The sequence below is a fragment of the Neoarius graeffei genome, chromosome 11, assembly GCF_027579695.1.
Source record: "Neoarius graeffei isolate fNeoGra1 chromosome 11, fNeoGra1.pri, whole genome shotgun sequence".
NCBI lineage: Eukaryota > Metazoa > Chordata > Actinopteri > Siluriformes > Ariidae > Neoarius > Neoarius graeffei.
In genome coordinates, this window is record NC_083579.1 from 81,501,582 (window position 1) to 81,516,004 (window position 14,423).

At 41.1% G+C, this 14,423-nt stretch overlaps 1 protein-coding gene across 4 annotated transcripts in view; it reads left to right on the forward strand.

Annotated features, from left to right (window-relative positions):
- Positions 1 to 225: 225 nt before the first annotated feature.
- Positions 226 to 14,423, forward strand: part of eno4 (enolase 4) — a 48,602-nt gene continuing 34,404 nt past the window's right edge. For 2 of the 4 annotated variants that reach the window (XM_060934796.1, XM_060934797.1), the window contains exons 1-4: positions 226 to 478; positions 5,543 to 5,671; positions 12,555 to 12,739; positions 12,860 to 12,999. In XM_060934796.1, coding sequence (XP_060790779.1) covers positions 302 to 478; positions 5,543 to 5,671; positions 12,555 to 12,739; positions 12,860 to 12,999 — 631 coding nt within the window. In that variant the 5' untranslated portion in view covers positions 226 to 301. Of the gene's footprint in view, positions 479 to 1,321; positions 1,491 to 5,542; positions 5,672 to 12,554; positions 12,740 to 12,859; positions 13,000 to 14,423 lie in introns of those variants that run through there. The other 2 variants (XM_060934798.1, XM_060934799.1) reach the window with 2 other exon arrangements.

Sequence of the window (14,423 nt, forward strand, 5' to 3'; positions counted from 1 at the left end):
GAAAGCTAATGTAACTCACCAATGTGTTATTTAAAGCCTAAATAAAGAATAATTGCTAGAATATCTGATATATAAAGATCTTTACGCAGAATTATAGCCTACCTGACGTCACTATACTACGCATTTAGTAGCCTCGCGGACCCAAAGTCTCGCGATGTTACAGTAGGTGTCCTGTCATGAGTGCTGTGACGTGGCTAAAATCTCGCGATGTGAAAACAAACGTTGCCGGGCAACCACCGAACCTCCAGAACGAGCCGTGTTCCACACAGAGGTGTGACCCGAACTCCAGAACAGCAGCAAAATGTCCTTTAAAGGCTTTGTGAGCTGCAACAGCAGAATCTCCAGAGAGGATAAAGAGTTTTATGATTTAAAGAGCAGAGCCGCGGAGTTTTACAGAGTAAACGGCGTCCCGCAGAAACTCGAGTCGGTTCTCAGTGCGCTGTTTTTTGAGAAGCCCAGAGATGTTTATGGATATCTGGTATGGAATCTGTTTATCTTAGCGCGCGATAAATGAAGTCATGCTAATGATCTGAGTTTGTATTTAGGATCATTTTTGATTACAATCAAGTCTGATGAGTATAGTGACAAATTATTGGGCTAAAATATGAACATTAATGAGACGGTTTCCATTATTAATTGTTTCCTACAGACCAGGTACAGATTCAGGAAATACTAAGTACATCATGACATTGTTTTTTAATAGAATGGATTTATTTAGTTACAGCTGTAAGAAAAAGTTTGTGAACCTACAGATAAATATTAAGTCGGTAAAAGTCATCCGACATCACACTAACACACACACACACACACACTAAATTTTATATATATATATATATATATATATATATATATATATATATATATATATATATATATATAAAAATAAATGCATGCTATAAACAAACACCACTTTAAAAAAAAAAACATCCCAAGAACTACTATAGCAAGTTAATCACTTAAGTATTGAAGAGCCTTAAAGTGCATATCACGGGTCAATTCAGGAGCAAGATCAATGTAATTCTCCTATTTTATATTAAACGTTGGTCAAATATCTGTCACATTCTGTGCAATTTTTTCCCTTGCGCAATACCAGAAAAATTCAGTTGAAATCAATTTGCCTCAAATGGCTTGGTCTGCCTCTGAAAAAACTTGTCATTTGGATTTCCCAGCAAACATTGATTTTCGTGACGTCGTGAGCGGGACGCCTCCCTCTGAATCCTACGTCAGCGCTGGTTTGTTTATGAGAAAACGACCTGGTGGTTTTCTGCAAATTTCTTCAATGTTATCACATAATTATTAAAATGGTTAACAGGTGTAGCAACACCAATCATGATGGGATTAGTATTCATTGTTTTCCAAAAGACCGGACAATGAGAGAGAAATGGGAACGCTTCATGCGAAGCACCCGGAAAAAGCCGAGGACCAAAGCAGAGCCGAGGAAAAAAAAAAGACCAAGAAATTTGGCAATTCACAAGCTGACTGTTGCCAGGGTAAGAAATAAGAGAGACTATACTCTAAATTAGGTGTTCCTGTGTTTGTGTGGTACACGGATAATGTAATTTATTGACACACACAAAAGTAAACAACACGAATGCGCTGGGCGATAATACACTTACTTCACATGTATCAAGGGATATACGGCGTGTCAGGGCTTGAGATCTTGGGACCTGTCAAACACATTAAATGTATATACAACCCTGCTTAGCCGATTCCATGTGTGTAGCTTATGAAATCTTTCTCCTACAGTAGCCAGTACTCTTCTAAATGAAGAAATATATAAATACATAATAGTAATTAGAAAAAATATGATTTATGTAACAATGGATAGATGAGCATTGATACATAAATCCATGGATTTAGAAGCTCAGGTGACAATTCCATATTTCAATGCAAAATCGCTAGCTGCTAAACTTGGTCTACACAGGCTGTGCACTGAAGCCGTGCAAGCTCTCGCAGCCTGCTGGCGGATCCGCACGTGACGTCACGAATCTGGCTCCAGACTCACTTGGGATTTTTCCAGACGCGTTTTATTTTATTTTTTTTCTGCTGTAGACAGATGGTCTTATGCAAAATTACCCTTCTGGATGAGTGTGTAAAGGGACATACTTTCATATAAAAAAACACGAAATTGGTCCAGGATACGCACTTTAACATGTCTCTGGAGAACTACTTTCAGCTATGTTTCTAGGCAGATGATTCCAAAGTCTAATGGCTCTACGGAAAAAAAAAAATTAAATAAAATAAACATCCTTAGTAGCCTTGTATTGTTTGAGCTTAAAATTATGACTTGAATGGGTCCTGACTCCAGTATTATCATGAGGACAGAGGTAACTATTTACATCAATATCAACAAGTACATGGCACATTTTGTATATTAAAATTAATATATCCCAAAATAATAAATATTAATAATGCCTAAATAATAAGTATAATAAAAATATTGATAAATTACAGACAAATAATTTACCTAAATAAATGTACTTTTTATATCTTAAATGAACACACACTGTTGATATTTAAGGACTGTTTCACAATCAGCATAAACGTTTTAGTTCCACAGTAGTCCAGAAATCAAACCTCAGATTTTTGTGTCTGTTTCCAAAAATTACCTTTTGAGATGGAAATGAACTGTGCAGAATTTCAGAGCTACAGGTCATATCCTGTACATGTTACCTGTGGTGAGAAGACGGCAAATACAGTCGTGTATTTCTAAAATTGACCACCTTTCTTATAGTCCACAAGAGTAAGCTGTACAAAGTGAAAATTGTTGAGTGATTTTAAGTACAAATTTTTGAGAACATACCGTGCAATGATAACTGTTATTACAGTGGTAACTGTAACTAGACTGCATTTCCGCAGAGAAAATGCAAAGTGTGCTTGCTGAGCTGTAGCAGAACAGCTAGCATGCTAGCATGCTAAAAGCTAGCATGACAACATGCTAATGCCAACATGCTAACAACTAGCATGCTAACAGTTAGCATACTAACATGTTAACAGTTAGCATACTAACATGTTAAAAGCAAGCATGTTAACATGTTAATGCTAACATGCTAATAGATAATATGCTAACAGCTAGCATTCTAACATGCTAATAATTAACATGCTATTTGTTAAAATTCTAACACTTTAAGGCTAATATGCTGACAGCTATCATGTTAACAGCTAACGGGCTAACATGCTAATGGCTAGTATGTTAACTTTTAGCATGCTAACATGCGGAGGGTGACATGCTAACAGCTAACATGCTAACAGTTAGCATGCTAACATGCTCAGGCGAACTTGCTAACAGCAAACATGTGAACTCTGCATGCTACCATGCTAATCCTAACATGTTAACAGCTCTCATGATAACATGCTAATGGTGAACATGCTAACAACTCGCGAGCTAACAGCAGACATGATATCGTAATGGGTAACATGCTAACAGCTAGCATGGTAACACGTGAATGCTTATATGTTAATTGATATCGTGTGTGCGTGTAAGTATTCCTAATAAAGTGGCCATTGAGTTGAAGTTGATTTGCTGTCAAAGTCTCAGATGAGCAGATCCTTGCCAAATGCATCATCACCTCTGGGGGAAGGGAGGAACGACTCAGTCAAGCTTCTATTGATTAGCGGCAAAATGGAGAAAAACTGGACGGATGAAAGGCGAGAGAAAGGCGAGTGCGGGTCAGAACCGATATCATGTGTGTGATGGTGATTTGGCCTGAGGTGCCGTATGAAGTTTGGTGGATGTGTGGTGAAGTGTTACTGAGCAAAACTCCATTCATTTGAATGGGGCCAAAAATCAATGGAAGCCTATGGAGGTAAAAAGAGATGCGTGAAAACCAAGGAAAAGACGAGTGCAGGTCTCAGATGAGGGGACTTGGCCTGAGGCATCAAGTGAAGTTTCTTGAAGTTTGGTCACTTGGTTAAAAAAATTGATGGAGAGTGAAAGTTTCTCTCCTGAGACACCATTCATTTTCAATGGGGCCAAAAATCAATGCAAGCCTATGGAGGAAAAAGGGATGAGCAAAAAGAAAGGAAAAATATGAGCGCGGGTCAGAACCAATTGCATGTATGTGTCGGGGGAGTTGGCCTGAAGTATCACATGAGGTTTGGTGCATCTGCAATGGAGCGTGTCCGAGTAGGACGATTCGATTCATGAGCCCTATTCATTCTCTATGGGAAAAAAAAACAAAGGAAAAACGACAAGAACAAGAGAACGGGCGCGTTGATCCAAAAGCTGTATACAAGCACACTACACCACTTCGGGCCAGACGTCTCAGAGTTGGAACGGTGTCTCTATCTCGAACGCCCTAGGAGGAGGAGTGGATCCAAAAAACATGCTGGAATAAGGCAAAATAAGTAAACTTAAGAAGAACAATAGTCTGCTTGCCTTCGGCTGCTGTGTGCTTGAGCACGCACACTAATAACTTCGGTGCCGACCACAATCCTTGTGGTTTTCTGGAGGGGACACTTTTTGACCAACTCACATTTCAATCACATATGAAGCTCTACTGCAAATCTGCCTCACATCTGTTTCAAGTCCTGCTTTTACTGAGCAACAACAGAGTCTTCTGCTTCAAAAGAGACAAATATTTTCTTTAAAAAAATCATTTACAACCTCATCATATGGTGAGTGATTTCCAGAGAGGACATTTTTGATGGCAAAGAGTCCTGTCAGAGGCACTTAGAAAAATTGTTTACTTCCACTTAAATATCTTTCTATTGTGAATTACAGTACACATCCCAAAGTAAAGCTGAGTGCGTGCTAAAAAAAAAAAAATCTCATCTCATTATCTGTAGCCGCTTTATCCTGTTCTACAGGGTCGCAGGCGAGCTGGATCCTATCCCAGCTGACTACGGGTGAAAGGCGGGGTTCACCCTGGACAAGTCGCCAGGTCATCACAGGGCTGACACATAGACACAGACAACCATTCACACTCACATTCACACCTACGCTCAATTTAGAGTCACCAGTTAACCTAACCTGCATGTCTTTGGACTGTGGGGGAAACCGGAGCACCCGGAGGAAACCCACGCGGACACGGGGAGAATGAATTTAACCAGTAAAATCTAAATGTAATAATTAAAGTAGAATTAAATGAAATGACCTCAAGGTCAAAACTGAGCTGCATTTGACTCTTAAACATATTTATAAGAACTCAGAAGAGTCATTAGTGTTGTAGGGAGGGCTGGTGTGGGTGTGTCCATGTACAATAAGGTAGCAGAAACTCCAGTGTATATATACTGGACCTAGTTGCAGGAGTTAGTTGGTGTTATTCAAAAAGACAACCATGATTGTGAAACAGCCCGTATATCTACTGTACTTGCATACATAACATGTCCCAAACTGTTCCTGTAGATGAGGAATTTGAGACGTTCCTCCATACAAATCTGTTCCAGTTCATCATTTGTGGTATTTCATGAACAAACACCCTAGTTCAAGTCATGCCAAAGTATTTCTTTTGGGTCAAGCTACTTGGCATTCCAAAACACAAACTTTATTTCATAATCAGTTGTTAATTTGTAGAGATCTGTGCTTTTATTTTTTTGTCAGGCAAACTACTTCTCCAGGTTCTCACACACACCTGTGATTAGTGCAGTAGTGGGCAGAGAGGTGTATGATGGCAGGGGGGAAGCGGCATTGCAGGTGGATGTTTACTGCATCATCAAGAATGAAGAGAAGGTAGGCTGATACTTGGGCAGATGACCGATTTGTTGTGTAGGTGTTTTCCTGCTTTAACACAGGGTTCCCTAATGACAGTCCCATTGACTCATAGAGTTTCAAGCTTTCTGTACTCCAAACACACCTGGTAGAGCTCATGAAGGGCTCAGTAGAACCGTAAACACTTTAAACTCTACAGGTCAGTGATTTTGAGATAAAGCACTCCGATAGCGGTGATATGTTCCTGATGGTAATCACACACACTGTTTCAGCTTAAATGGAGATATATTTTTGCATCTCTGAGCTATGCCTTGTAGACAATGATTACATACTGTATATATACAGTGGTGCTTGCAAGTTTGTGAACCCTTTAGAATTTTCTATATTTCTGCATAAATATGACCTAAAACATCAGATTTTTACACAAGTCCTAAAAGTAGATAAAGAGAACCCAGTTAAACAAATGAGACAAAATTATTATACTTGGTCATTTATTTTTTGAGGAAAATGATCCAGTATTGCATATCTGTGAGTGGCAAAAGTATGTGAACCTCTAGGATTAGCAGTTAATTTGAAGGTGAAATTAGAGTCAGGTGTTTTCAGTCAATGGGATGACAATCAGGTGTGAGTGGGCACCCTGTTTTATTTAAAGAACAGGGATCTATCAAAGTCTGATCTTCACAACACACGTTTGTGGAAGTGTATCATGGCACGAACAAAGGAGATTTCTGAGGACCTCAGAAAAAGCGTTGTTGATGCTCATCAGGCTGGAAAAGGTTACAAAACCATCTCTAAAGAGTTTGGACTCCACCAATCCACAGTCAGACAGATTGTGTACAAATGGAGGAAATTCAAGACCATTGTTCCCCTCCCCAGGAGTGGTCGACCAACAAAGATAACTCCAAGAGCAAGGCGTGTAACAGTCGGCGAGGTCACAAAGGACCACAGGGTAACTTCTAAGCAACTGAGGGCCTCTCTCACATTGGCTAATGTTCATGAGTCCACCATCTGGAGAACACTGAACAACAATGGTGTGCATGGCAGGGTTCAGGGCTCGACATTAACAGTAGCCCGATTGCCCGGGGCAACCATTCAATAGATTCGGACAACCAGACTCTCCCAAATGCTTGCCCGATTGGGCAACTACCCAAATATGTCAACTTGCGTGAAAAACGATGTTTATTCATTCATATTATGATGAAATTCCATCACGATTTGTGATTGTTTGACTCGGAAAGACCACGTCCATGTTATCATTACGGGATGTTCAACATCTAGCGGAATTCACATTTGCACATCATGGGCTCGCAATGCAGTTTCCCATTGCTAATAATTATCGCGTAGTGCATATTCAGTGTTCTATTGGTATGTCCTTCACTACATGACTAATTACCGCATTACTCGCACGGGGCGCTAGTGTCAATGCTTGTTGATACAGACAGCATCTGAGAAGGTTGAATAATAAATACAAATAAATAAATAAATAAATCTCCAGACATAATATAATTTATAAATCACTTCATGAAAATTCCAACAGGTCCAGATGATTCTGTTTTGATCTTTTGTGCATTGATATCATATATTATCATACCTTCCCTCCCTTTCAGTTGGTACTATTTTCATCAGACTTTTTGTGCCCTCACCTTTAATGACTTGGGACAGGCATGAATGTGCAAATTTGAAACCAATTCTTTTGTTCAAATGGCGTAGAAATGAAAACTTAATGGTACCATCACCAGAGAGCAAATTGTAATTGTGGAATTATAGAATTATGAGCACACAAAAGAAGAACACAATGCACATTCATGGTGGTTTACACAAAAAGTGGTTAGACACGATATAATTTAACCCAGAAACCAAGGGAACACAAAGAAGGATAAGAAAATCAACAAAATAAGCTTTTAAGAGGCATTAGTAGAGCATGCGAGTGAACATTGTGTTGTAAGCATATGTGTTTGTGGCATATTCAAAGGAAAAAAGTATGTAATATTTGGGCAACTTTGTTCTGAGTTCGGGCAACCAGATTTCTACCGAATGGGCAACCATGTCTCAAAGTTAACGTAGAGCCCTGGGGTTGCAAGGAGAAAGCCACTGCTCTCCAAAAAGAACATTGTTACTTGTCTGCAGTTTGCTAAAGATCACGTGGACAAGCCAGAAGGCTATTGGAAAAATGTCTTGTGGACAGATGAGACCAGAATAGAACTTTTTGGTTTAAATGAGAAGCGTTATGTTTGGAGAAAGGAAAACACTGCATTCCAGCATAAGAACCTTATCCCATCTGTGAAACATGGTGGTGGTAGTATCATGGTTTGGGCCTGTTTTGCTGCATCTGGGCCAGGACGGCTTGCCATCATTGATGGAACAATGAATTCTGAATTATACCAGCGAATTCTAAAGGAAAATGTCAGGACATCTGTCCATGAACTGAATCTCAAGAGAAGGTGGGTCATGCAGCAAGACAATGACCCTAAGCACACAAGTCGTTCTACCAAAGAATGATTAAAGAAGAATAAAGCTAATGTTTTGGAATGGCCAAGTCAAAGTCCTGACCTTAATCCAATGGAAATGTTGTGGAAGGACCTGAAGTGAGCAGTTCATGTGAGGAAACCCACCAACATCCCAGAGTTGAAGCTGTTCTGTACGGAGGAACGGGCTAAAATTCCTCCAAGCCGGTGTGCAGGACTGATCAACAGTTACCACAAACGTTTAGTCGCAGTTATTGCTGCACAAGGGGGTCACACCAGATACTGGAAGCAAAGGTTCACATACTTTTGCCACTCACAGATATGTAATATTGGATCATTTTCCTCAATAAATAAATGACCAAGTATAATATTTTTGTCTCATTTGTTTAACTGGGTTCTCTTTATCTACTTTTAGGACTTGTGTGAAAATCTGATGATGGTCTGGTCATCTGATCTGATCTGGTCATATTTATGCAGAAATATAGAAAATTCTAAAGGGTTCACAAACTTTCAAGCACCACTCTGTGTGTGTGTGTGTACACACACACACACACACACACACACACACACACATATAGTGGGGCAAAAAAGTATTTAGTCAGCCACCAATTGTGCAAGTTCTCCCACTTAAAAAGATGAGAGAGGCCTGTAATTTTCATCATAGGTACACTTCAACTATGAGAGACAGAATGGGGGGAAAGAATCCAGGAAATCACATTGTAGGATTTTTAAAGAATTTATTTGCAAATTATGGTGGAAAATAAGTATTTGGTCAATAACAAAAGTTCATCTCAATACTTTGTTATATACCCTTTGTTGGCAATGACAGAGGTCAAACATTTTCTGTAAGTCTTCACAAGGTTTTCACACACTGTTGCTGGTATTTTGGCCCATTCCTCCATGCAGATCTCCTCTAGAGCAGTGATGTTTTGGGGCTGTTGCTGGGCAACACGGACTTTCAACTCCCTCCAAAGATTTTCTATGGGGTTGAGATCTGGAGACTGGCTAGGCCACTCCAGGACCTTGAAATGCTTCTTACGAAGCCACTCCTTCGTTGCCCAGGTGGTGTGTTTGGGATCATTGTCATGCTGAAAGACCCAGCCACGTTTCATCTTTAATGGCCCCATTCATTCTTTCCTTTACACAGATCAGTCGTCCTGGTCCCTTTGCAGAAAAACAGCCCCAAAGCATGATGTTTCCACCCCCATGCTTCACAGTAGGTATGGTGTTCTTTGGATGCAACTCAACATTCTTTCTCCTCCAAACATGACAAGTTGAGTTTTTACCAAAAAGTTCTATTTTGGTTTCATCTGACCATATGACATTCTCCCAATCCTCTTCTGGATCATCCAAATGCTCTCTAGCAAACTTCAGATGGGCCTGGACATGTACTGGCTTAAGCAGGGGGACACGTCTGGCACTGCAAGATTTGAGTCCCTGGCGGCGTAGTGTGTTACTGATGGTAGCCTTTGTTACTTTGGTCCCAGCTCTCTGCAGGTCATTCACTAGGTCCCCCCGTGTGGTTCTGGGATTTTTGCTTACCGTTCTTGTGATCATTTTGACCCCACGGGGTGAGATCTTGCGTGGAGCCCCAGATCGAGGGAGATTATCAGTGGTCTTGTATGTCTTCCATTTTCTAATAATTGCTCCCACAGTTGATTTCTTCACACCAAGCTGCTTACCTATTGCAGATTCAGTCTTCCCAGCCTGGTGCAGGTCTACAATTTTGTTTCTGGTGTCCTTTGACAGCTCTTTGGTCTTGGCCATAGTGGAGTTTGGAGTGTGACTGTTTGAGGTTGTGGACAGGTGTCTTTTATACTGATAATGAGTTCAAACAGGTGCCATTAATACAGGTAACGAGTGGAGGACAGAGGAGCCTCTTAAAGAAGAAGTTACAGGTCTGTGAGAGCCAGAAATCTTGCTTGTTTGTAGGTGACCAAATACTTATTTTACTGAGGAATTTACCAATTCATTCATTAAAAATCCTACAATGTGATTTCCTGGATTCTTTCCCCCCATTCTGTCTCTCATAGTTGAAGTGTACCTATGATGAAAATTACAGGCCTCTCTCATCTTTTTAAGTGGGAGAACTTGCACAATTGGTGGCTGACTAAATACTTTTTTGCCCCACTGTGTGTGTGTGTGTGTGTGTGTGTGTGTGTGTGTGTGTGTGATATATATATATATTAGTGCTGTCAAAAATGTCGCGTTATTATCGCGTTAACTTGACTCAACTTTAACGGCGATAATTTTTTTATCGCGAGATTAACGCTCTGTGACATGATGTAGGTTTTTCATAAGCTTTTGAAACTGCCAGGAACTTGGAACAGAGACTTTGCTTAGAAAAACAATAGCAGCTAGACTGTAATGCCACGCCCGCACAGCCAGAGTCCTCTGCCCTCCCCCCAAAGAACCAGCGTGGGCAGGGCGCGCTAGCCCCGCGCCTCAGGACGAAGAGCCACGGTGCTCGGCTTAGGTTTCGTTTTCCCATCGGCGGCTCCAGTCTGACTTTGCAGTGGCTGTGACAAGACGTGTTATGCTCTGCAGTAAAAAAAAAAACAACATTGGTGCAAAGCAAGCCCATTCACTTTTTTATGCTGTAAAGAGAATTACAATGGTTTTTCATGTGACAAAAATGTGCAATTAAATTGCGATTAATCACGAGTTAACTATGACAGTTGTGACATTAATCGCGATTAAATATTTTAATCGCTTGACAGCTCTTATATATATAAAAAACCCCGATTCCAAAAAAGTTGGGACAAAGTACAAATTGTAAATAAAAACGGAATGCAATGATTGGGATGTTTCAAAATTCCATATTTTATTCAGAACAGAACATAGATGACATATCAAATGTTTAAACTGAGAAAATGTATCATTTAAAGAGAAAAATTAGGTGATTTTACATTTCATGACAACAACACATCTCAAAAAAGTTGGCACAAGGCCATGTTTCCCACTGTGAGACATCCCCTTTTCTCTTTACAACAGTCTGTAAACGTCTGGGGACTGAGGAGACAAGTTGCTCAAGTTTAGGGATAGGAATGTTAACCCATTCTTGTCTAATGTAGGATTCTAGTTGCTCAACTGTCTTAGGTCTTTTTTGTCGTATCTTCCGTTTTATGATGCGCCAAATGTTTTCTATGAGTGAAAGATCTGGACTGCAGGCTGGCCAGTTCAGTACCCGGACCCTTCTTCTACGCAGCCATGATGCTGTAATTGATGCAGTATGTGGTTTGGCATTGTCATGTTGGAAAATGCAAGGTCTTCCCTGAAAGAGACGTCGTCTGCATATGTTGCTCTAGAACCTGGATATACCTTTCAGCATTGATGGTGTCTTTCCAGATGTGTAAGCTGCCCATGCCACACGCACTAATGCAACCCCATACCATCAGAGATGCAGGCTTCTGAACTGAGCGCTGAGAACAACTCGGGTCGTCCTTCTCCTCTTTAGTCTGAATGACACGACGTCCCTGATTTCCATAAAGAACATCAAATTTTGATTCGTTTGACCACAGAACAGTTTTCCACTTTGCCACAGTCCATTTTAAATGAGCCTTGGCCCAGAGAAGACATCTGCGCTTCTGGATCATGTTTAGATACGGCTTCTTCTTTGAACTATAGAGTTTTAGCTGGCAACGGCGGATGGCACGGTGAATTGTGTTCACAGATAATGTTCTCTGGAAATATTCCTGAGCCCATTTTGTGATTTCCAATACAGAAGCATGCCTGTATGTGATGCAGTGCCGTCTAAGGGCCCGAAGATCACGGGCACCCAGTATGGTTTTCCGGCCTTGACCCTTACGCACAGAGATTCTTCCAGATTCTCTGAATCTTTTGATGATATTATGCACTGTAGATGATGATATGTTCAAACTCTTTGCAATTTTACACTGTCGAACTCCTTTCTGATATTGCTCCACTATTTGTCGGCGCAGAATTAGGGGGATTGGTGATCCTCTTCCCATCTTTACTTCTGAGAGCCGCTGCCACTCCAAGATGCTCTTTTTATACCCAGTCATGTTAATGACCTATTGCCAATTGACCTAATGAGTTGCAATTTGGTCCTCCAGCTGTTCCTTTTTTGTACCTTTAACTTTTCCAGCCTCTTATTGCCCCGTCCCAACTTTTTTGAGATGTGTTGCTGTCATGAAATTTCAAATGAGCCAATGTTTGGCATGAAATTTCAAAATGTCTCACTTTCAACATTTGATATGTTGTCTATGTTCTATTGTGAATACAATATCAGTTTTTGAGATTTGTAAATTATTGCATTCCATTTTTATTTACAAATTGTACTTTGTCCCAACTTTTTTGGAATCGGGGTTTTGTGTGTGTGTGTGTGTGTGTGTGTGTGTGTAATATATATATATATATATATATATATATATATATATATATATATATATATATGTGTATGTGTGTGTTTTATTTAGTTAGTTAGTAATGCAGTGGTTACTGGTACGGATGGTGATATTCTGGAAACATGGAATTCGGTTGCCAATGGTAACAGTAGTCAAGCGTCTGTAAGGGTGGCGCTGGAGTGGATCAGAGATCAGCTGAGCTCCATGTTGTATGGGTTTAACCCCACCCACCACACAGACCTGGACAAATTGCTCAGGTAGGCACAAACATGAGCGCGCACACGCACAAACACAAAATGTGTGAACAGAATTTCGTGACGGTACTGCTCATCCTGAATTTCAGTCAGATGGGGTGTGTGTGTGTGTGTGTGTTGCAGTGATTTCTACATGACCCGTTACCTTGAGGACCAAAATGGCCAAAACAGAGAAAAGAATGAGGAAGAGGAGAAGACTGAAACATCTGACACCACAAACCCTCCGCCGGATTCAAGTAAAGGCAAGAAGGGAGCAGAGAAAGGTAGAGTGAAGATAAAAAAGTAGTGTTGGTATTGATGCTGGAGTATTGATGTTGAACCTGTTTAGCGCTGGTGCTGAAGCTGTAGTATTGATGAAGCTGTAGTGTTGGTGTTGAAGCTATAGTGTTGGTGTTGAAGCTATAGTGTTGGTGTTGAAGCTGTAGTATTGATGATGCTGTAGTGTTGGTGTTGAAGCTGTGGTGTTGGTGCTGCTGCTGTAGTGTTGGTGCTCGTGCTGACGCTGTAGTGTTAGTGCTGACAGTGTAGTGTTGGTGCTGACAGTGTAGTGTTAGTGGTGGTGTTGACGCTGTAGTGTTAGTGTTGATGCTGACTCTGTAGTGTTAGTATTGGTGCTGACGCTGTAGTATTGATGATGATGCTGTAATGGTGCTGACGCTGTAGTGTTAGTGCTGAAGCTGTCGTGTTGGTGCTGACGCTGTAGTGTTGGTGCTGCTGCTGTAGTATTGGTGCTGAAGCTGTAGTGTTGGTGCTGATGTTGTAGTGTTAGTGTTGGTGCTGAAGCTGAGGTGTTAGTGTTGGTGTTTGATGCTGTAGCATTGGTACTGAAGCTGTAGTGTTGGTGCTGATGGCGTAGTGTTGGCTTTGAAGCTGTAGCATTGGCGCTGATGCCGTAGTATTGGTGCTGAAATTGTAGTGTTGGTGCTGACACTATAGTGTTAATGTTGGTGCTGAAGCAGTAGCGTTGGTGCTGAAGCTGTAGTATTGGTGGTGAAGCTGTAGTGTTAGTATTGGTGCTGAAGCTGTAGCCTTGGTGCTGAAGCTGTAGTGTTAGTGTTGGTGTTGACTCTGTAGTGTTGGTGTTGACGGTGTAGCATTGAGGCTGATGTTGTAGTGTTGATGTTGAAGTTGCGGTGTTGGTGCTGACGCTGTAGTGTTGGTGCCGAAGCTGTAGCGTTGGCGCCGAAGATGTAGCATTGGTGTAGTGTTGGTGCTGACGCTATAGTGTTAATGTTGGTGCTGAAGCAGTAGCGTTGGTGCTGAAGCTGTAGTGTTGGTGTTGCTGCTGTAGTATTGGTGGTGAAGCTGTAGTGTTAGTGTTGGTGCTGAAGCTGAGGTGTTAGTGTTGGTGTTTGATGCTGTAGCATTGGTACTGAAGCTGTAGCGTTGGTGCTGATGGCGTAGTGTTGGCTTTGAAGCTGTAGCATTGGCGCTGATGCCGTAGTATTGGTGCTGAAACTGTAGTGTTGGTGCTGACGCTATAGTGTTAATGTTGGTGCTGAAGCAGTAGCGTTGGTGCTGAAGCTGTAGTGTTGGTGTTGCTGCTGTAGTATTGGTGCTGAAGCTGTAGTGTTGGTGCTGCTGCTGTAGCATTGATGCTGAAGCTGGAGTATTGTTGCTGAAGCTGGAGTGTTGGTGCTGGTGTTGAAGCTTTAGTGTTGGTGCTGCTGCTGTAGTATTGGTATTG